The 17,854-nt window shown below is 42.5% G+C and overlaps 1 protein-coding gene across 1 annotated transcript in view; it reads left to right on the top strand.

Annotated features, from left to right (window-relative positions):
• The first annotated feature begins 306 nt into the window (after positions 1 to 306).
• RET (ret proto-oncogene) overlaps positions 307 to 17,854 on the top strand; it is a 148,388-nt gene continuing 130,840 nt past the window's right edge. The window contains exon 1 of the mRNA XM_077259378.1: positions 307 to 892. Coding sequence (XP_077115493.1) covers positions 847 to 892 — 46 coding nt within the window. The 5' untranslated portion in view covers positions 307 to 846. The remainder of the gene's footprint in view (positions 893 to 17,854) is intronic.

Raw genomic sequence — 17,854 nt, 5'->3', positions numbered from 1 at the left:
AAGAGTATAGCTTTCTTTGTAAGAGTAAATATACAAAACTGAAGCCAGACAATCCAGAAATGAGCACCCATTCCCATCCTGGGCCCCTAGCTGCAGACAGGTGCTCCTAGGTACACACAGCACTGGGCAGCCTGGGGGGGACAGCGCGTTTTCGGGCTGATTGGTTTGATGCTGGCTTTGTCTGTTTCTTCCTTTGCCCTTTTCACTTCATCCCAGCACATCTGAGTGTCTCCCCTCCCCTGCTGCTCCTGGCTGCAGTTTATTAATTAGGCTGGGTGTAGCTGAGTGCCCATTTGCTCCTGCCTTCATTAGTGCTCGGCTTGGCTGGGAGAGCCGGATCCACCCAGAGGCATCATCATCACTTGTTAGACAGAATCCCTGGACCTCCAGCAGCATCCTCAGCCATCTGCCCAGACAGTGTTACGGAGCTGGGACCCACAGCATCTCCTGGGGCTGGCACAGTGCCAGAGCAGGGGTAAGGGGACACTGCCACCCTCAGTGTGTGTCGGGGACCCCATCTTCACCAACTTTCCCTGCTGTGGCTGTCATTGTGCTGTGACTGTCATTGTGCTGTGACTGTCATTGTGCTGTGTGAGCAGTGCTGCTCCTCGGGAGGTGATCTGTTCCCGACAGCGGCCGGACCGGGGCAGCAGCAGGCTCCGTGCCGATGCCCAGTGCCGTGCCCGGCTGCGTGCTGAGCCGGCTGCCGGCGGACATGGACTAGCAGCACCGCAATGGGGCAGTCTGGCTGAGGACTCACCGATTGTTTGCTGCCGTCTCCCTCAGACACGCCCTGGGGCCAGAGAAGTGGATTATTGCAGAGGGCAACTTTCTACCTCCAGCAGCATGGCATCAGCCAGGTGGGCACTGTGCGTCCTGTGCCTCAGCCAAGGTAAGCTGTGCCGCCTGCTCTGACCGGCTAATGCCCAGAGCGAATAAACTGATTTCCCTGTATCAGAATTATGACTTTTGATATTAATAATCCCGTTGCTGCAGTGCGCATCATCGTTTTTTTTTTCTCAATAAATCCTATTCACACATGGCGACTTAACCCCTTTATCGCCACCTACCCCTATGACTGGCTTCTTCTTCGGGGTCGTTCACCTTGGAGTTGGCAAAGTTTTCCTGTAGTAAACTGACTGGTACCTAAAAGTTTTATGTGACCTATAAACCAGCTCCATGTGCCCCCATGTAACCCCCCAATCAGCATATTACGGGGGGCGATCACAGATCCCCCAACCTACTCTGTACTAGTAACTGACAAGTACATGTACTGTACCAATAATCAGCCCTCCTGCATTAATGCTGGCCATGAGATGTCCCAGGGCAGGTGAGCTGGTGGTCTGGAAGGTGATAAGGATCCCAGCAGCTGCTGTTTGTGCAGTGCACACAGTCCTGTCATATATCGCCATATAGCCTTATCGCCATATGGCAGTGTTTGCTCATAAAGTCTGGGGCAGGGCTGCAAATCAGCGCTGTGTAATGACAAGTGCCAGGGACTGGGGCGATGTGTGGGGCGCTGCTGGTAAACCCGTCTACCTCTCCAGGTGACCAGAACAAGAAGGTTTGCTCCTAAAGACCACAGATGACAGACTCGGCTCTGCTAGATCTGTTCTCAGACTTTTGGCTTCACGTAGTCTTCAGTATTGTAGAACTATAGATCCTGTTACCATAGAATTGTATGTGTATTTTTACTACATCGGAATACAACATAAGTTATGAAATAGTTGTTTTTGGCTCCGGTACATTCTCGCTCAAGCAATATGACAGATTTATGATCTGCCAAGCGGCGAAAGATAATTCGAAGCGATGATGGATGGGAAGACTGATTAAAAATCACCGCTATGAACTCTTCATCATTTATAGCTATGAAAAACAATCTTTTAAAGGTTGTATATAAGGTTAAATCTTTAGTTGTAATTATGTGGCAATCGTACATATGGGTTATCTGACTTAAAAGACTATATATAATTTTTATTTTTTAAAAGGGGTGTCGGGCATCATGTGGTCATCATACATAGCTGTCAACCACGTTTCACACTTATGAAAAGATATACGGTATATTTATTTGTAAGTGTGAAGCGTGGTTTTCAGCTATGTATGATGACCACATGATGCCCGACACCCCTTATAATAAAACCAAATCCTTCCAATCTCAGTGTTCCTGTGATGACTTTCATTTTACCCCGCATCATCATAAGTAATTTTATGGTTCAAAATTAATTTCATGTTCCCTGGAAAGAGACTTGTGTCTTCTTCCTGCTGCAAATGTTCATTACACCAGTGATTTCATTAAAGAAGCTCTTTCTTGTTCTGCAGCCAATTTGGTGACCACTGTTATAGCGGTGGTACCAGAAAATGTCCAGTGGTCTGTAGTCATTCAATAAAATATGAAGAAAGCCGGTATACATTGTATTCTGCAGGTCAGTGACAAACTTCAGCTTCTGCGCATCATCATCATCATCAGCACTCAAAAATCACAACAATCACCTGGACTATACAGTGCGTAATCTGACAATATTCTAAGAAAAACAATAATAAAATGACCAGGAAGATATCAGAAAATCAAATATTCCAGATAATCACATAAACAACAGTTACTTTTTGGGCAGAGAAGATCCCAGAATATCTGCTGAGAGATTAGATTTATTAAGATGATTTCCCGCTTTGTGCAGATTGTCAAACAAAGTGAATATTTGCTAATATTTGGACATCCTGTTTTCTTGTATTGGACACAGAATATATAGTAGACTGATGGGTGCGTTATTCACCCTGTTGCTTGGATCTTGTCACTTGTGCAGATATAGTGCCCTTATTCCTGTAGGTGACACGCACAGAACTGCACCGTACGAATCATTTACGGGCACAAGCAGAGAAGTTATTGATTGACAGTAAACGCCTGCACTCGGAGAACGATCAGCACCAAGAAAGCTGCAGCACATATATTATCATGTCGGAAATTAAATTTGTGATGGGGATGATTGGTAATACACAAAATCTTGGGGACTTGTTAATGATATCCGGTGAAGAGTAAGAGAAGCGTAGCTATCTGGTGCAGGTCAACACAACCACACCCCTCACTATGCGGGATGGGAGCAGGATGACCTTGTATTTGCTTGCCCCAATCTGTTTTTCCCTCATTTCCTCCACATCCTTGTTTGTAGGACCTAAAAAGAAGGGCTCTCTGCACACATTCTCCAAATACATTGAACTAAGGGATGTGCTTTCCATTCAGGACCCCTTTACAAGGGTCCTGTAGTAGTTGCACTGACAGTGCCATCTACCTGTCTGTCTTTGTTATATGGACTGGCCCACAGCAGAACAGGAAAATCCTCCGGTGGGCCCCTGTGCTCTTATATGAGCAGTACTTGGCACAATATTCTTGAATCACTATGTACTAAGGCGGCATGTTATTTTAACGATCTGTGCAGTTTATTGTTATAGAAACTTGTGATTGAGGATAATGTCATATTTGCATGAAGTTGAAAAGTGGGACCCTCATGTTGATTACTGTCAGTCCGGCACTGGATGCCTAATATAAATCTGTTAGCTGACTATAGAACATCGTTTTAAATGAATAAGCAGCTTTAGTGTCGTATCAAATGATTGGTGAAATAGTGAGTGGCTCAGTGGATAAAATGTAATTCTCAAGAGTCCAAGAAACAACGCTACATTTACCACACAGTGAGGCTTTTCCCATATTTTCTTTTTGTGCTTCTTTTATGTTTAAGTTGCAGTACTATGACCATTGGATGTGCTGTAAATTTTGTATAGATGTGAGCCACGTCCACGGGGCCCCCAGCATTTGGACAATTTTGCATTGCAATTTTAGGCCACCAACTGCAGCTGAAAATAGGAATAGAAAAAACAGGAATGGATAGTTGATTTCTAGACAGTAACCTCCATAGACCTCAATGGAAAAAATTGGGTCTCACAATCTAAATTCCCTATGAGTATGTCTTTGGAGATTGGGAGGAAACTGGAAAACTCGGAGGAAACCCACACAAACACTGAGAGAACATACAAACTCCAGATGTTGTCCTTGGTGGGATATGGCTCCAGGACCCCAGAGCTGCAAAACAGTGCTAACCACTGAGCCACCGTGCTGCTCTGATACATGTCATTAGGTATGTTCATATTTCCATTATTGGGAGATTTGGTAATTTTTTTTTTTTTTTTTTTTGTTTTAAACTCCATATTGCTGGCTGATTTTATAACTGAGGCTATGTGCACACGTTGCGGATTAGGCTTAGGAATTTCTGGTGCGGATTCTGCATCTCTTGGCAGAAAACGCAGGTGCGGATTTGTCACGTTTTTTGTGCGGATTTACTGCATTTTTTACCCCTGCGGATTTCTATAATGGAATGGGTACAAAAATGCTGCAGATCCGCAAAAAAGAAGTGACATGCTACTTCTTTTCTTCCGCAGCGTTTCCGCACAGAATTTTCTGGACCATTAGCACAGCGTTTTTTTTTTTTTACCATTGATTTACATTGTACTGTAAATCACTTGCGGATCTGCAGGAAATCCACAACGTGTGCACATAGCCTAACTCTTCAGCTCTCCGGCTATCACTATGTGTAGTCTCTAGACCAATTCACCTTTAAACTTCAGGAAATCTGACTCAAATGGACAGAGATATATCAACGAAGCAAATAATAATTTATAAAAAGCCCAATATAGGGTAATTAGCCCCTCTTGAGTTCAGAGACTCATAGTACTGAATGAACAACAGATTTCTTGCTGTTATCATCTAATTTTAACTTACGATGTACTCTTATCATGAGGAAATGAACAGCATAGAATTCTAAAAATAAAAAGCAAGTTAAACAAAAAAAAATAAAAAAATAAAGGGAACACTTAAGCAACAGAATATAACTCCAAGTAAATCAAACTTCTGTGAAATCAAACTGTCCACTTAGGAAGCAACACTGACAATCAATTTCACATGCTGTTGTGCAAATGGAATAGACAACAGATGGAAATTATTAGCAATTATCAAGACCCGCAATAAAGGAGTGGTTCTGCCGGTGGGAACCACAGACCACATCTCAGGACCAATGCTTTCTAGCTGATGTTTTGATCACTTTTGAATGTTGGTTGTGCTTTCACACTCGTGGTAACATGAGATGGACTCTACAACCCACACAAGTGGCTCAGGTAGGGCAACTCATCCAGGATGGCACATCAATGCGAGCTGTGGCAAGAAGGTTTGCTGTGTCTGTCAGTGTAGCGGACCAGAGGCTGGAGGCGCTATGAGGAGACAGGCGATTACACCAGGAGACGTGGAGGGGGCCGTAGGAGGGCAACAACCCAGCAGCAGGATCACTACCTCAGCCTTTGTGCAAGGAGAAACAGGAGGAGTACTGTCAGAGCCCTGCAAAATTACCTCCAGTAGGCCACAAATGTGCATGTCTGCACCAACAGTTAGAAACCGACTCCATGAGGATGCTCTGAGTGCCCGACGTCCACAGATGTGGGTTGTGCTCAGCCCAACACTGTGCAGGACGCTTGGCATTTGCCACAGAACACCATGATTGGCAAATTCACCACTGGTGACCCGTGCTCTTCACAGATTAAAGCAGGTTCACACTGAGCACATGTGATAGGCGTGACAGAGTGGAGATGATGTGGAGAGCGATCTGCTGCCTGCAACATCCTTCAGCATAACTGGTTTGGCAGTGGGTCAGTAATGATGTGTGTTTGGCATTTCTTTGGAGGGCTGCACAGCCCATCATGTGATCGCCAGAGGTAGCCTGACTGCCATTAGGTACCAAGATGAGATTCTCAGACCCATTGTGAGACCATATGCTGGTCGCGTTGGCCCTGGGCTCCTCCTAATGCAGTACAATGCCAGACCTCATGTGGCTGGAGTGTGTCAGCAGTTCCTGCAAGATTAAGGCATTGAAGCTATGGACTGGCCCACTCGTTCCCCAGACCTGAATCCGATTGAACATATCTGGGACATCATGTCTCGCACCATCCACCAACGTCACACTGCACCACAGACTGTCCAGGAGTTGGTGGATGCTTTAGTCCTGGTCTGGGAGGAGAACCCTCAGGAGAACATCCGCCACCTCTTCAGGAGCATGCCCAGGCATTGTAGCAGGGCTGTAGCAGGGCTGGACTGGCCATCTGGCAATTCTGGCAAATGCCTGAAGGGCCGGTCTGGTTGTGGGCTGCCTTGTCTGCTATGCTGTTAACAAAATCGGTGTTCTCAAGATACTCATACTGTTTAGAGTTGTGATGGAGCACACAGTTGCTGACTCCGTCACTTACCCCAGCAGCCACGGGGATCATTAGAAATATTGGTCTTGTAGTAAATCTTCCTTTCTTCCATTCAGGGTAATATTAGTAATATATCCATTCTGGTTCAGGGGGACGGGAACAACATGGGCCTGTGTGATTTGAAATGCCAGGGCTGAATTTCAGCCCCAGTCCATACCTGCATTGTAGGGAGGTCATACAGGCACGTGGAGGCAACACACACTACCGAGTATCATTTCCTTATCTTGAGGCATTTCCACTGAAGTTGGATCAGCCTGTAACTTCATGTTCCACTTTGATTTTGAGCATCATTCCAACTCCAGACCTCCATGGGATATTAGTTTTGATTTACGTTGATCATTTTTAGGTTTTATTCTTCTCAACACATTCCAGTATGTAATGAATAAAGATTTACACCTGGAATATTTAATTCAGTGACATCTAGGATGTTGGATTTTAGTGTTCCCTTTATTTTTTTGACCAGTGTATGAAGCCAGGTTTTATTTTAGTGGCACATTTCTATAAAGCAGCACTTTTTCAGATGTAGTGTTAAATACTGTGATTAGCTATATTTTCATAAGACTACCTTTCTTAATAGAGGGAAAATTAGGGAGATTTTCACTCAAATTCTCTACTTTTGTAACTTGCAGAATCTGCAGGTGTCAAGATATGTTGCTTTCACTGCCAGCATGGGGCATGATGTGCCCTATAATCAGTGCCTGGACATTATCCCTTTTATATGTAGTAAGGGGAGTATTTCCATACATAGAAGGGTAAGACCAGAACAATAGCTCTGAGGATCCGGAATTCGTGCCCAGGCTCTTCTGTTACATTAGAAAACATCATCATTAAACTTGATCGTTGAGAGGGTCTGGCTATAAATTTGGCTCTGGGCCAACAGCTTTGTTTAAGCTATAAGTGTCTGGATAAAGCACAGAAGATGTTCCCCCCCGTCGTCCCCAGGAGTTGCAGCACCTGATATTACAGTACAGTATGTAGTAAAGTTGCATTCAGATGCGCTGATCTCGGCCTGTTAATTACCATTGATCAGCCATACACAAGTCAATCAGCGCTTGTTTACGAGCCTCTTTAGGCAGCATTCATACGCCGGGTCGTGTTGTGGTACAAACTGTGATTTAAAGTGAACATAGCCATTTGCAGGCTTAGAGATAATCCTGTCCCGATCATTTCTCCTATCATGATCATTCTGTCGCCATACATCAAGTTCTTGGCAGCACGTCCCCTAAATAATAGAGGTGATCTGATGCCAATAATGCTTAAGTTACCACAAGCATTTTCAGTCACCGAGTGCTGGATGATCCCCAGCATGTTTACATCTACCTATAATCAGCCCATTTACAGTGCCTTGCGGAAGTATTCAGCTCCCTGGAACTTTTCAACCTTTTCCCACATATCAGGCTTCAAACATAATGATACCAAATGTAAATTTTTGGTGAAGAATCAGCAACAAGTGGAACACAATTGTGAAGTTGAACGAAATGTATTGCTGATTTTAAATTTTTGTGGAAATTCCTTACCTTGACAAGCCAGAGATGGTATGTCACTCTCCATAAGGAGAAACGATACCCCTTAGACCCCAGTCCAGAGCCTCTCACCTAGCCAAATCAGTTCTCATGCTTCGCTCTGATGAGGGCCAACAGCCCGAAACACCGTGTCTGCGAATTGAGATACTGATTTGGTTTTTATCCTAAGTCATATTGCACGATTCGTTAGAGGGTTGATTGTGACTTGTAGGATCGCTACTTCCAACAGGTGGCGCTGTAGAGTTAAGTCCTCTTTTTCTCAGAAGAGGCAATTTGCATGTGGAAATTCAAAAACTGAAGTGGGGCGTGCAATATTATTCGGCCCCTTTAACTTAATACTTTGTTGCGCCACCTTTTGCTGCGACTACAGCTGCAAGTTACTTGGGGTATGTCTCTATTAGTTTTGTACATAGAGAGACTGAAATTCTTGCCCATTCTTCCTGGTAAACAGCTCGAGCTCAGTGAGGTTTGATGGAGATCGTTTGTGAACCGCAGTTTTCAGCTCTTTCCACAGATTCTCAATTGGATTGATGTCTGGACTTTGACTTGGCCATTCTAACACCTGGATACGTTTATTTGTGAACCATTCCATTGTAGATTTTGCTTTGTTTTGGATCAGTGTCTTGTTGGAAAACAAATCTCCGTCCCAGTCTCGGGTCTTTTGCAGACTCCAGCAGGTTTTCTTCAAGAATGGTCCTGTATTTGGCTCCATCCATCTTCCTAGCAATTTTAACTATCTTACCTGTCCCTGCTGAAGAAAAGCGGGCCCAAACAATGATGCTGCCACCACCATGTTTGACAGTGGGGATGGTGTGTTCAGGGTGATGAGCTGTGTTGCCTTTACTCCAAACATATCGTTTGGCATTGTTGCCAAAAGTTCGATTTTGGTTTCATCTGAACAGAGCACCTTCTTCCACATGCTTGGTGTCTCCCAGGTGGCTTGGTGCAAACTTTAAACAGCACTTTTATGGATATCTTTGAGAAATGGCTTTCTTCTTGCCACTCTTCCATAGAGGCCAGATTTGTGCAGTGTACGACTGATTGTTGTCCTATGGACAGACTGTCCCACCTCAGCTGTAGGTCTCTGCAGTTCATCCAGAGTGATCATGGGCCTCTTGGCTGCATCTCTGATCAGTCTTCTCCTTGTTTGAGATGAAAGTTTAGAGGGACGGTCGGGTCTTGGTAGAGTTGCAGTGGTATGATACTCCTTCCATTTCAATATGATCGCTTGCACAGTGCTCCTTGGGATGTTTAAAGTTTTGGAAATCATTTTGTATCTAAATCCAGCTTTAAACTTCTCCAACAGTATCATGGACCTGCCTGTTGTGTTTCTTGGTCTTCATGATGCTCTCTGTGCTTCAAACAGAATCCTGAGACTATTACAGAGCAGGTGCATTTATACGGAGACTTGATTAGAAACAGATGGATTATATTTATCATCATTAGGCATTTAGGACAACATTGGATCATTCAGAGATCCACAATGAACTTCTGGAGTGAGTTTGCTGCACTGAAAGTAAAGGGGTCGAATAATATTGCACTCCCCACTTTCAGTTTAATTTCCACAAAAATTTAAAATAACCAATAAATTTCGTTCAACTTCACAATTGTGTTCCACTTGTTGTTGATTCTTCACCAAAAATTTACATTTGATATCTTTATATTTGAAGCATGATATGTGGGAAAAGGTTGAAAAGTTCCAGGGGGTCGAATACTTTTGCAAGGCACTGTACATGCACCATACAGCGGTTGTTCCCTTTCAAATATAATTTGTCCCTCACTGCGTTTTATTCATTTAATTTTTTTTAAATTTTTTAAAGCTATAAGATGCTATAGTCACCTTCCATGGGTCCACTGGCACTGAGTCTCTGCCGGTATCTAGCATTGGCTGCCGATGCAGGCACGAGATTGACATTGGCTGTGGTCCTATCTTACCAATCTTGGCTGCCATCATGTCAAGGTGATGTCTGCACCGCAGCCAATGCCACCTATCGGGAGCAGCGGAGATTAGCCAGTGGAACCAGGGCAGGAGACTATGGCGTAGCTCGTTTTTTAAAAAAAAAAAAAAAACAAAATGCAGCGAAGGCCGAAATGTCTTGGGTGGTGTTCATTTTCAAATATGACTACAAAATCCTGTAAGATTCTTGCATGGAACAGGTTAGATATGATTAGGAGTCAGTTCTATATAAAAGAAGGCTATCCCTCATGGGTTACAGGCCTCCTCATGATGGAGAGACCTTAACTGACTATTATGGAGCTGAAATCTAGGTCATTAATCTTTGTATTCTCTAGATTGGAATAGATACAATTTCAATTTTTTGTTTGTTTGTTTGTTTTTTTTGAGGTGGGGTAATGGTTGTTCGGTGGTCTTGTTTTTATGAAACAAAATGTTTCCTATGTAAAGGGAAGGTAATGTAATTAGGATAAGAAGTTGTTCATTCACATCAATGTCAGACCATTACTGATCTGATATCAGCCACCCCGTATCCATCAGCTAATACAAGCTCTGTTGGCCGCCGGATGTGAACACGTTAAATTGAGCATGGAGCAGCACAACTTCACTCAGAGTAACAGCAGCTGCCAGGTGCTGCAGAACATCTCCTATACCAGCTTCTTTCAAAGTATTTACACCTGGTGGCTTCTGTCACTTCTAGCAGCTGATTGCTGTAAGTTTGGTTTGTAAACTCATTTTAATGGGGCATATACATTTAAGAGAAAATTCAGTTAGCTAGTCTAAATATACTGGAAAGTTGAAAATCTCCTGTAATCTTCCATTTGAAATTGGATGGGGAGGCTGACTGAATTGTCTTTTAATGCGATTAACTTGTCTAATATTTAGAATTGAGAGTCCTCAGTGGTTGATACCTTTTAATGGCTAACTGAAAAGATGGTAACAAATTGCAAGCTTTCGAGACTACTCAGGTCTCTTCATCAGGCATAGACTAAAACAAATTCTGAAGAATCACATATTTATGCACAACATAGCACAGAAAAAAAAAAAAAGAGGGGAAAAAAAAATCATGGATAACCAGGTGACATGAAGCAGAATTACCATGGGTGATAAACAGTTATGTCCATAAATATTGGGCCAATTCTTAGATAAGGATTGTTTTATTGTCCTGTGATTAGGGTCTCTGTGGTGATGACTAGATATCCAATATTTTTCGGGTATCGGCCGATACTATCCGATACCGATACTTTCAAGTATCGGAGGGTATCGCTCAACACTAGTCATCACAACAGAGATCCTAATCACAGGACAATAAAACAATCCTTATCTAAGAATTGGCCCAATATTTATGGACATAACTGTTTATCACCCATGGTAATTCTGCTTCATGTCACCTGGCTTATCCATGGTTTTTTTTCCCCTCTTTTTTTTTTTTTCTGTGCTATGTTGTGCATAAATATGTGATTCTTCAGAATTTGTTTTAGTCTTTGCCTGATGAAGAGACCTGTGTAGTCTCGAAAGCTTGCAATTTGTTACCATCTTTTCAGTTAGCCATTAAAAGGTATCAACCACTGAGGACTCTCAATTCTAAATATTTTTCTATCTACTGGCTAACACGGTACCAAGATATATATCTTTCCTGTAACTTGTCTAATTCACTGGAGTATTTGTACCATGGAAATTTTATGGCATATCCTCATTCCAAAAGTTTCTCAGACTGTGGTTCTAGAGGTGGGACCCCCATCTGGCACCACTGGAAATGGAATGGCAGCTATACACAGACAAGATCTTGTTAATGACTGTGTTTCCTACATGAGTGAAGTGCACGTATGAGATATTTAAACAGGATATCCCACATATGTTTGTCATACAATACATTTAGAAGCATATATACAGTGGTTATGGAAAGTATTTATACCCCTTTAAATTTTTCACTCTTTCTTTGCAGCCAATGAAAAAAAATGGTAAATTCAAAAAAATTCTTTTTTTTTTTTCTCATTAATGTACACTCTGCACCCCATCTTGACTGAAAAAAACAAATGTAGTAATTTTTTGAAAATTTATTAAAAACGAAACTGAAATATCACATGGTCATAAGTATTCAGACCCTTTGCTCAGTATTGAGTAGAAGCGCCCTTTTGAGCTAATACAGCCATGAGTCTTCTTGGGAATGATGCAACAAGTTTTTCACACCTGGTTTTGGGGATCCTCTGCCATTCTTCCTTGCAGATCCTCTCCAGTTCCTTCAGGTTGGATGATGAACTTTGGTGCACAGCCATTTTCAGGTCTCTGCAGAGATGCTCAATTGGGTTTAGGTCAAAGCTCTGTCTGGGCCAGTCAAGAATGGTCACAGATGTTCTGAAGCCCCTCCCTTGTTGTTTTTAGCTGTGTGTTTGGGGTCATTGTCTTGTTGGAAGGTGAACCTTCGGCCAAGTATGAGGTCCAGAGCACTCTGGAAGAGGTTTTCATTCAGGATCTCTCTGTACTTGACCGCATTCATGTTTCCTTCAATGATAACCAGTCGTCCTGTCTCTGCAGCTAAAAAACACCCCTATAGCATGATGCTGCCACCACCATGTTTCACTGTTGGGATTGTATTGAGCAGGTGATGAGCTGTGCCTGGTTTTCTCCATACATACCACTTAGAATTATCACCAAAAAGGTCTATCTTCGTCTCATCAGACCAGAGAATCTTATTTCTCATAGTCTGGGAGTCTTTCGTGTGTGTGTGTGTGGTTTTTTTTTTAAGCAAACTCTATGTGGGCTTTCATATGTCTTGCACTGAGGAGAAGCTTCTGTCAGGACACTCTGCCATAAAGGCCCAACTGGTTTAGGGTTGCAGTGATAGTTGACTTTGTGGAACTTTCTCCCATCTCCCTACTGCATCTCTGGAGCTCAGCCGCAGTGATCTTGGGGTTCTTCTTTACCTCTCACCAAGGCTCTTCTCCCACGATTGCTCAGTTTGGCTGGATGGCCTGGTCTAGGAAGACTTCTAGTGGTCCCATACTTCTTCCATTTAAGGATTATGGAGGCCACTGTGTACTTAGGAACCTTGAGTACTGCAGAAATTCTGTTGTAACCTTGGTCAGTTCTGTGCCTTGCCACAATTCTGTCTCTGAGCTCCTTGGCCAATTCCTTTGACCTCATGATTCTCATTTGGTCTGACATGCACTGTGAGCTGTGAGGTCTTATATAGACAGATGTGTGCCTTTCCAAATCAAGTCCTATCAGTTTAATTAAACACAGCTGGACTCCATTGAATGAGTAGAACCATCTCAAGGAGGATCACAAGGAAATGGACAGCATGTGACTTAAATATGAGTGTCTGAGCAAAGGGTCTGAATACTTATGACCATGTGATATTTCAGTTTTTCTTTTTTAGCCCCTTCCCGCCGCGGCCCTCTTTCATTTTTGCGTTTTCATTTTTCGCTCCCCTCCTTCCCAGAGCCATAACTTTTTTATTTTTCCGTCAATAGTCATTTGAGTGCTTTTTTTTTTTTGCGGGACAAGTTGTACTTTTGAACGGCACCATTGGTTTTACCATGTCTTGTACTAGAAAGCGGGAAAAAAATTTCAAGTGTGGTGATATTGCAAAAAAAGTGCAATCCCACACTTGTTTTTTGTATGCCTTTTTTGCTAGCTTCACTAAATGCTAAAACTGACCTGCCATTATGATTCTCCAGGTCAGTACGAGTTCATAGACACCTAACATATCTAGGTTATTTTTTTTATTTCAGTGGTGAAAAAAATTCAAAACTATGCTTTAAAAAAAAAAATGCACCATTTTCCGATACCCGTAATGTCTCCATTTTTCATGATCTGGGGTCGGGTGAGGGCTTATTTTTTGCATGCAGAGCTGACGTTTTTAATGATACCACTTTTGTGCAGATACGTTCTTTTGATCACCCGTTATTGCATTTTAATGCGATGTTGCGGCGACCAAAAAAACATAATTCTGGCGTTTCGAATTTTTTCCTCTCTACGCTGTTTAGCGATCAGGTTAATGCTTTTTTTTATTGATAGACCGGGCGATTCTGAACACGGCGATACAAAATATGTGTAGGTTTGAATTTTTTTTATTTTTTTTTATTTTTTTTATTTTGGATGGGGCGAAAGGGGGGTGATTTAAACTTTTATATTTTTTTCATATTTTTAAAAACATTTTTTTTAACTTTTGCCATGCTTCAATGGCCTCCATGGGAGGCAAGAAGCTGGCATAGCCTGATCGGCTCTGCTACATAGCAGCGATCATCTGATCATTGCTATGTAGTTGAATTGCAAGCTTGCTATGAGCGCCGACCACAGGGTGGTACTCACAGCAGGCTGGCATCAGTAACCATAGAGGTCTCAATGACCTCTATGGTTACTATCCTGACGCACCGCCAACCCCCGATCATGTGACGGGTCAGCGTTTGACAGCGGCATTTAACAGGTTAATAGCGGCGGGTGAATAGCTATTTCACCTGCCGCTATTGCGCACACGTCAGCTGTACAAAACAGCTGACATGTCGGGACTTTGATGTGGGCTCACCGCCGGAGCCCAAATCAAAGGGGGAGACACAACATGCGCCGTACTAGTGGGGCGCATGTCGTGAAGGGGTTAAAACTTGTAGTAATTTTTGCATTTGTTTTTTTTCAGTGAAGATGGGGTGCAGAGTGTACATTAATGAGAAAAAAGGAACTTTTTGAATTTTCCAAATGGCTGCAATTAACCAAATAGTGAAAAATTTAAAGGGGTATGAATACTTTCCTTACCCACTGTACAACTTTGCGTGGCTAGAACTATGTAGGCACCAAAACATCATGTCCAGGTGTACTTGATGAGCATTTTATCCGATATATAAGGACAAAATCATGGCATACGTCTCCACATTGAAGTTTAAGTTTGTACTATTTTATGAAATGTTTAGGTGCAAGAGTATTTGCGAGATCAGACACTAGGGTGGGTTGATGGTGTCTGGTTTGCAATTGGCGTACCAATGAAATACTGGTATTGGTTGAGTTCTGCTGTCCTCTTCTACCGCATAGAATTCAACGAAATGTGTTTGACTTTCTCCTGGAGGACAGTAGACTGAACTGCTAAAATAAGGATAGGTCCCCCCCCAAAAACCTGTTGTATCAGAAGTTGAATGTCTGATAGTGTAGAGTGTAATTTAATTGTTACAACAACCCTCAAAACACATGGCATTGTCTGGAGAGCTTGAGGTTGGTTGCATTATCATGAAAACCTATTCCAAGATGACACATTAGATAACATTGTAGCCTATGAGGATCCAGTCAAAATATAGGACATTTTTCTTTACAGTAAAAAGAGTAAAGGCTTTCATTAATACACAGTCAGTAAAGGCTAGACCAGGAGTGGACTCAGAATGAAGAGAACCCTGTGCAACAGTATATGGGCACTCTGCAGTCCAATATCTTATCGTAATGCACAATTCCACCTGCTTTGGAGGTCGCAGTGGTCTTCCTTACCTCTAGGGCATCTGTCCGGGTCACACCAATGTTATGCCCATCCCTGGACTGTCATCTCACAATAAATGTCATTGAGATTGATAATATTGCCATGAGTGATGTCATTGAGAGGTTGATGGAGACGTTTTTCCTGCAACCTAAGGCCGGCCTCACACTAGCGAGTTTTACGGACGTATGAGCGCATAAACTACGTCCGTAAAATACGCATAACACACGGCCCAATGACTCCCTATCTCCCAGCTCCTATCAGCCGTATTTTACTGATCCGTATTATACGGTCTTGTACGGCGTACAAAATTGCAGCATGCTGCGTTTGTCACCGTATTGCGCAAAAAAAATCGCCAATGAAAGTCTATGGGGGTGAGAAAAATACGGATTACACATGGACCAGCAGTGTGACCTGCGAGAAATACACACCGGTGTTAGAGAGAAAAGCCGGTAATTCAATTGCCGGCTTTTCATTTCTCCTTCCCAAACCCGACAGGATATGAGACATGGTTTACATACAGTAAACCATCTCATATCCCTTTTTTTTTTTTTTTTGCATATTCCACACTACTAATGTTAGTAGTGTGTATGTGCAAAATTTGGGCGCTGTAGCTGCTAAAATAAAGGGTTAAATGGCGGAAAAAATTGGCGTGGGCTCCCACGCAATTTTCTCTGCCAGAGTGGTAAAGCCAGTGACTGAGGGCAGATATTAATAGCCAGGAGAGGGTCCATGGTTATTAGCCATTAGGGTCTTCGGGTGGATTAAGATTCTAATAAAATATTACAACAACCTGTGTGTTTATTTCATTAAAGGACTTTGTAATAATGTGTGTGTGTGTTTTATTAACCATTTCGCACTATTGGATTAATAATGGATAGGTGTCATAATTGACGCCTCTCCATTATTAATCTGGCTTAATGTCACCTTACAATTGCAAGGTGACATTAACCCTTCATTACCCCATATCCCACCGCTACAGGGGAGTGAGAAGAGAGTGGCCAAGTGCCAGAAAAGGCGCTTCTTCCAGATGTGCCTTCTCTGGGGTGGCTGGGGGCAGATGTTTGTAGCCAGGGGGGCCAATAACCATGGACCCTCTCTAGGCTATTAATATCTGCCCTCAGTCACTGGCTTTACCACTCTGGCGGAGAAAATTGCGCGGGAGCCCATGCCAATTTTATCCGCGATTTAACCCTTTATTTTACAAGCTACAGCGCCCAAATTTTGCACATACACACTACTAACATTAGTAGTGTGGAATATGCAAAAAAAAGGGGATATGAGATGGTTTACTGTATGTAAACCATGTCTCATATCATGTCGGGTTTGGGAAGGAGAAATGAAAAGCCGGCAATTGAATTACCGGCATTTCACATATATCGCGCTGAATTAAATATAAATACAGAATATATATATATACACATACTGTATATATGTTTTAATGAACATTTGAGCACATAAATCCATTAGATGTCGGTTTTGCAAGCCTGCGAGAATATATCGCAGTACGGATGCCATACGGATTACATACGGAGGATGGCATGCGCAAAATACGCTGACACACCCTGCCTACGGATGACATACGGATCACTATTTTGGGGACTTTTCTGCGTATTACAGCCGTAAAAAACGGACCGCATTTACATACGCTGAGTGTGACGCCGGCCTAATAGTTCATTAATTTATGATACTGACTGCAGTGTCTCAGCATATGCGACATCAGTCAACACCAAATTGAGGCAGTTTGAATAAAAGAAAAATCACTTTCTGCATCAGAAACTTAAGTGCCTGCCCCTTATTGGATAAAGTATTAAAACCGTGCAGTGGTTGATGGTGGAGGAGGTCAGTAATGAATAGTGAGAAACCTTTAATTCTTCTGTTGCCGCTACTTTCTTCAGTGTGGCATGTGTAGGTCAGGGACAGAAAATCTCTTTTTTAATAGGCAAACTTCCAGGAAAAACAAGCCTTTCATTGTCGGACACAAAGCAGGCAGGTGGGAGGCAGGTGCAGTTCATCCAGAATAAACAGAGCTCTGTAAAGCGTGTGGAGTAGGTAATGGAGGGATGGATCCGTGCACATGGCCTGCACTCAATGCTTATGTTACATAGGGTATTCCTGAATCGGCCTGATACAGCCTTGTTACTATGTATTGACCTGAAGAAAGACATCTCATATTGTTAATGTATGGTACTAACGCTGTCCTGGTGTCATCTGTGACCTTGGGTTAAAAAAAAAACTCTACACTGGAAGCCTCTTTAGAAGGAAATGCTCATGTCATGAACCTTGTATGTGCGATTGCAGAGAGGCAAATGGTTAACTATAAGTGACAACACGTGAGTAATTGATTACTTTCTATAGAAAAGCAGTGATTCATTCACTGTCATTTCTCCAAACGGATTAGTCATTTTCTGTTTTGCTCATATAAAATAGTGCAGACCTCTTACTGGTGAGTATCAGACTGCATGATGAATATTTCAGGACAGGAACTAGGAATCCAAAACTTATTATAGATCAGAGTAGATGAGGACATGGTGATGGACTACACCTACTCAATATTTTATGTAGATGAACTAGTACGTAGCTTGGTCCCTGGAAACATAACTTGTAATTTAGCTAAAAAGTATTCAACAAAAA

The sequence above is a fragment of the Ranitomeya variabilis genome, chromosome 4 (genome assembly GCF_051348905.1).
Source record: "Ranitomeya variabilis isolate aRanVar5 chromosome 4, aRanVar5.hap1, whole genome shotgun sequence".
NCBI classification, from domain to species: Eukaryota; Metazoa; Chordata; class Amphibia; order Anura; family Dendrobatidae; genus Ranitomeya; species Ranitomeya variabilis.
The sequence above is the reverse complement of the archived record's forward strand: the minus strand, read 5'-3'. Positions and strand labels throughout refer to the sequence as shown.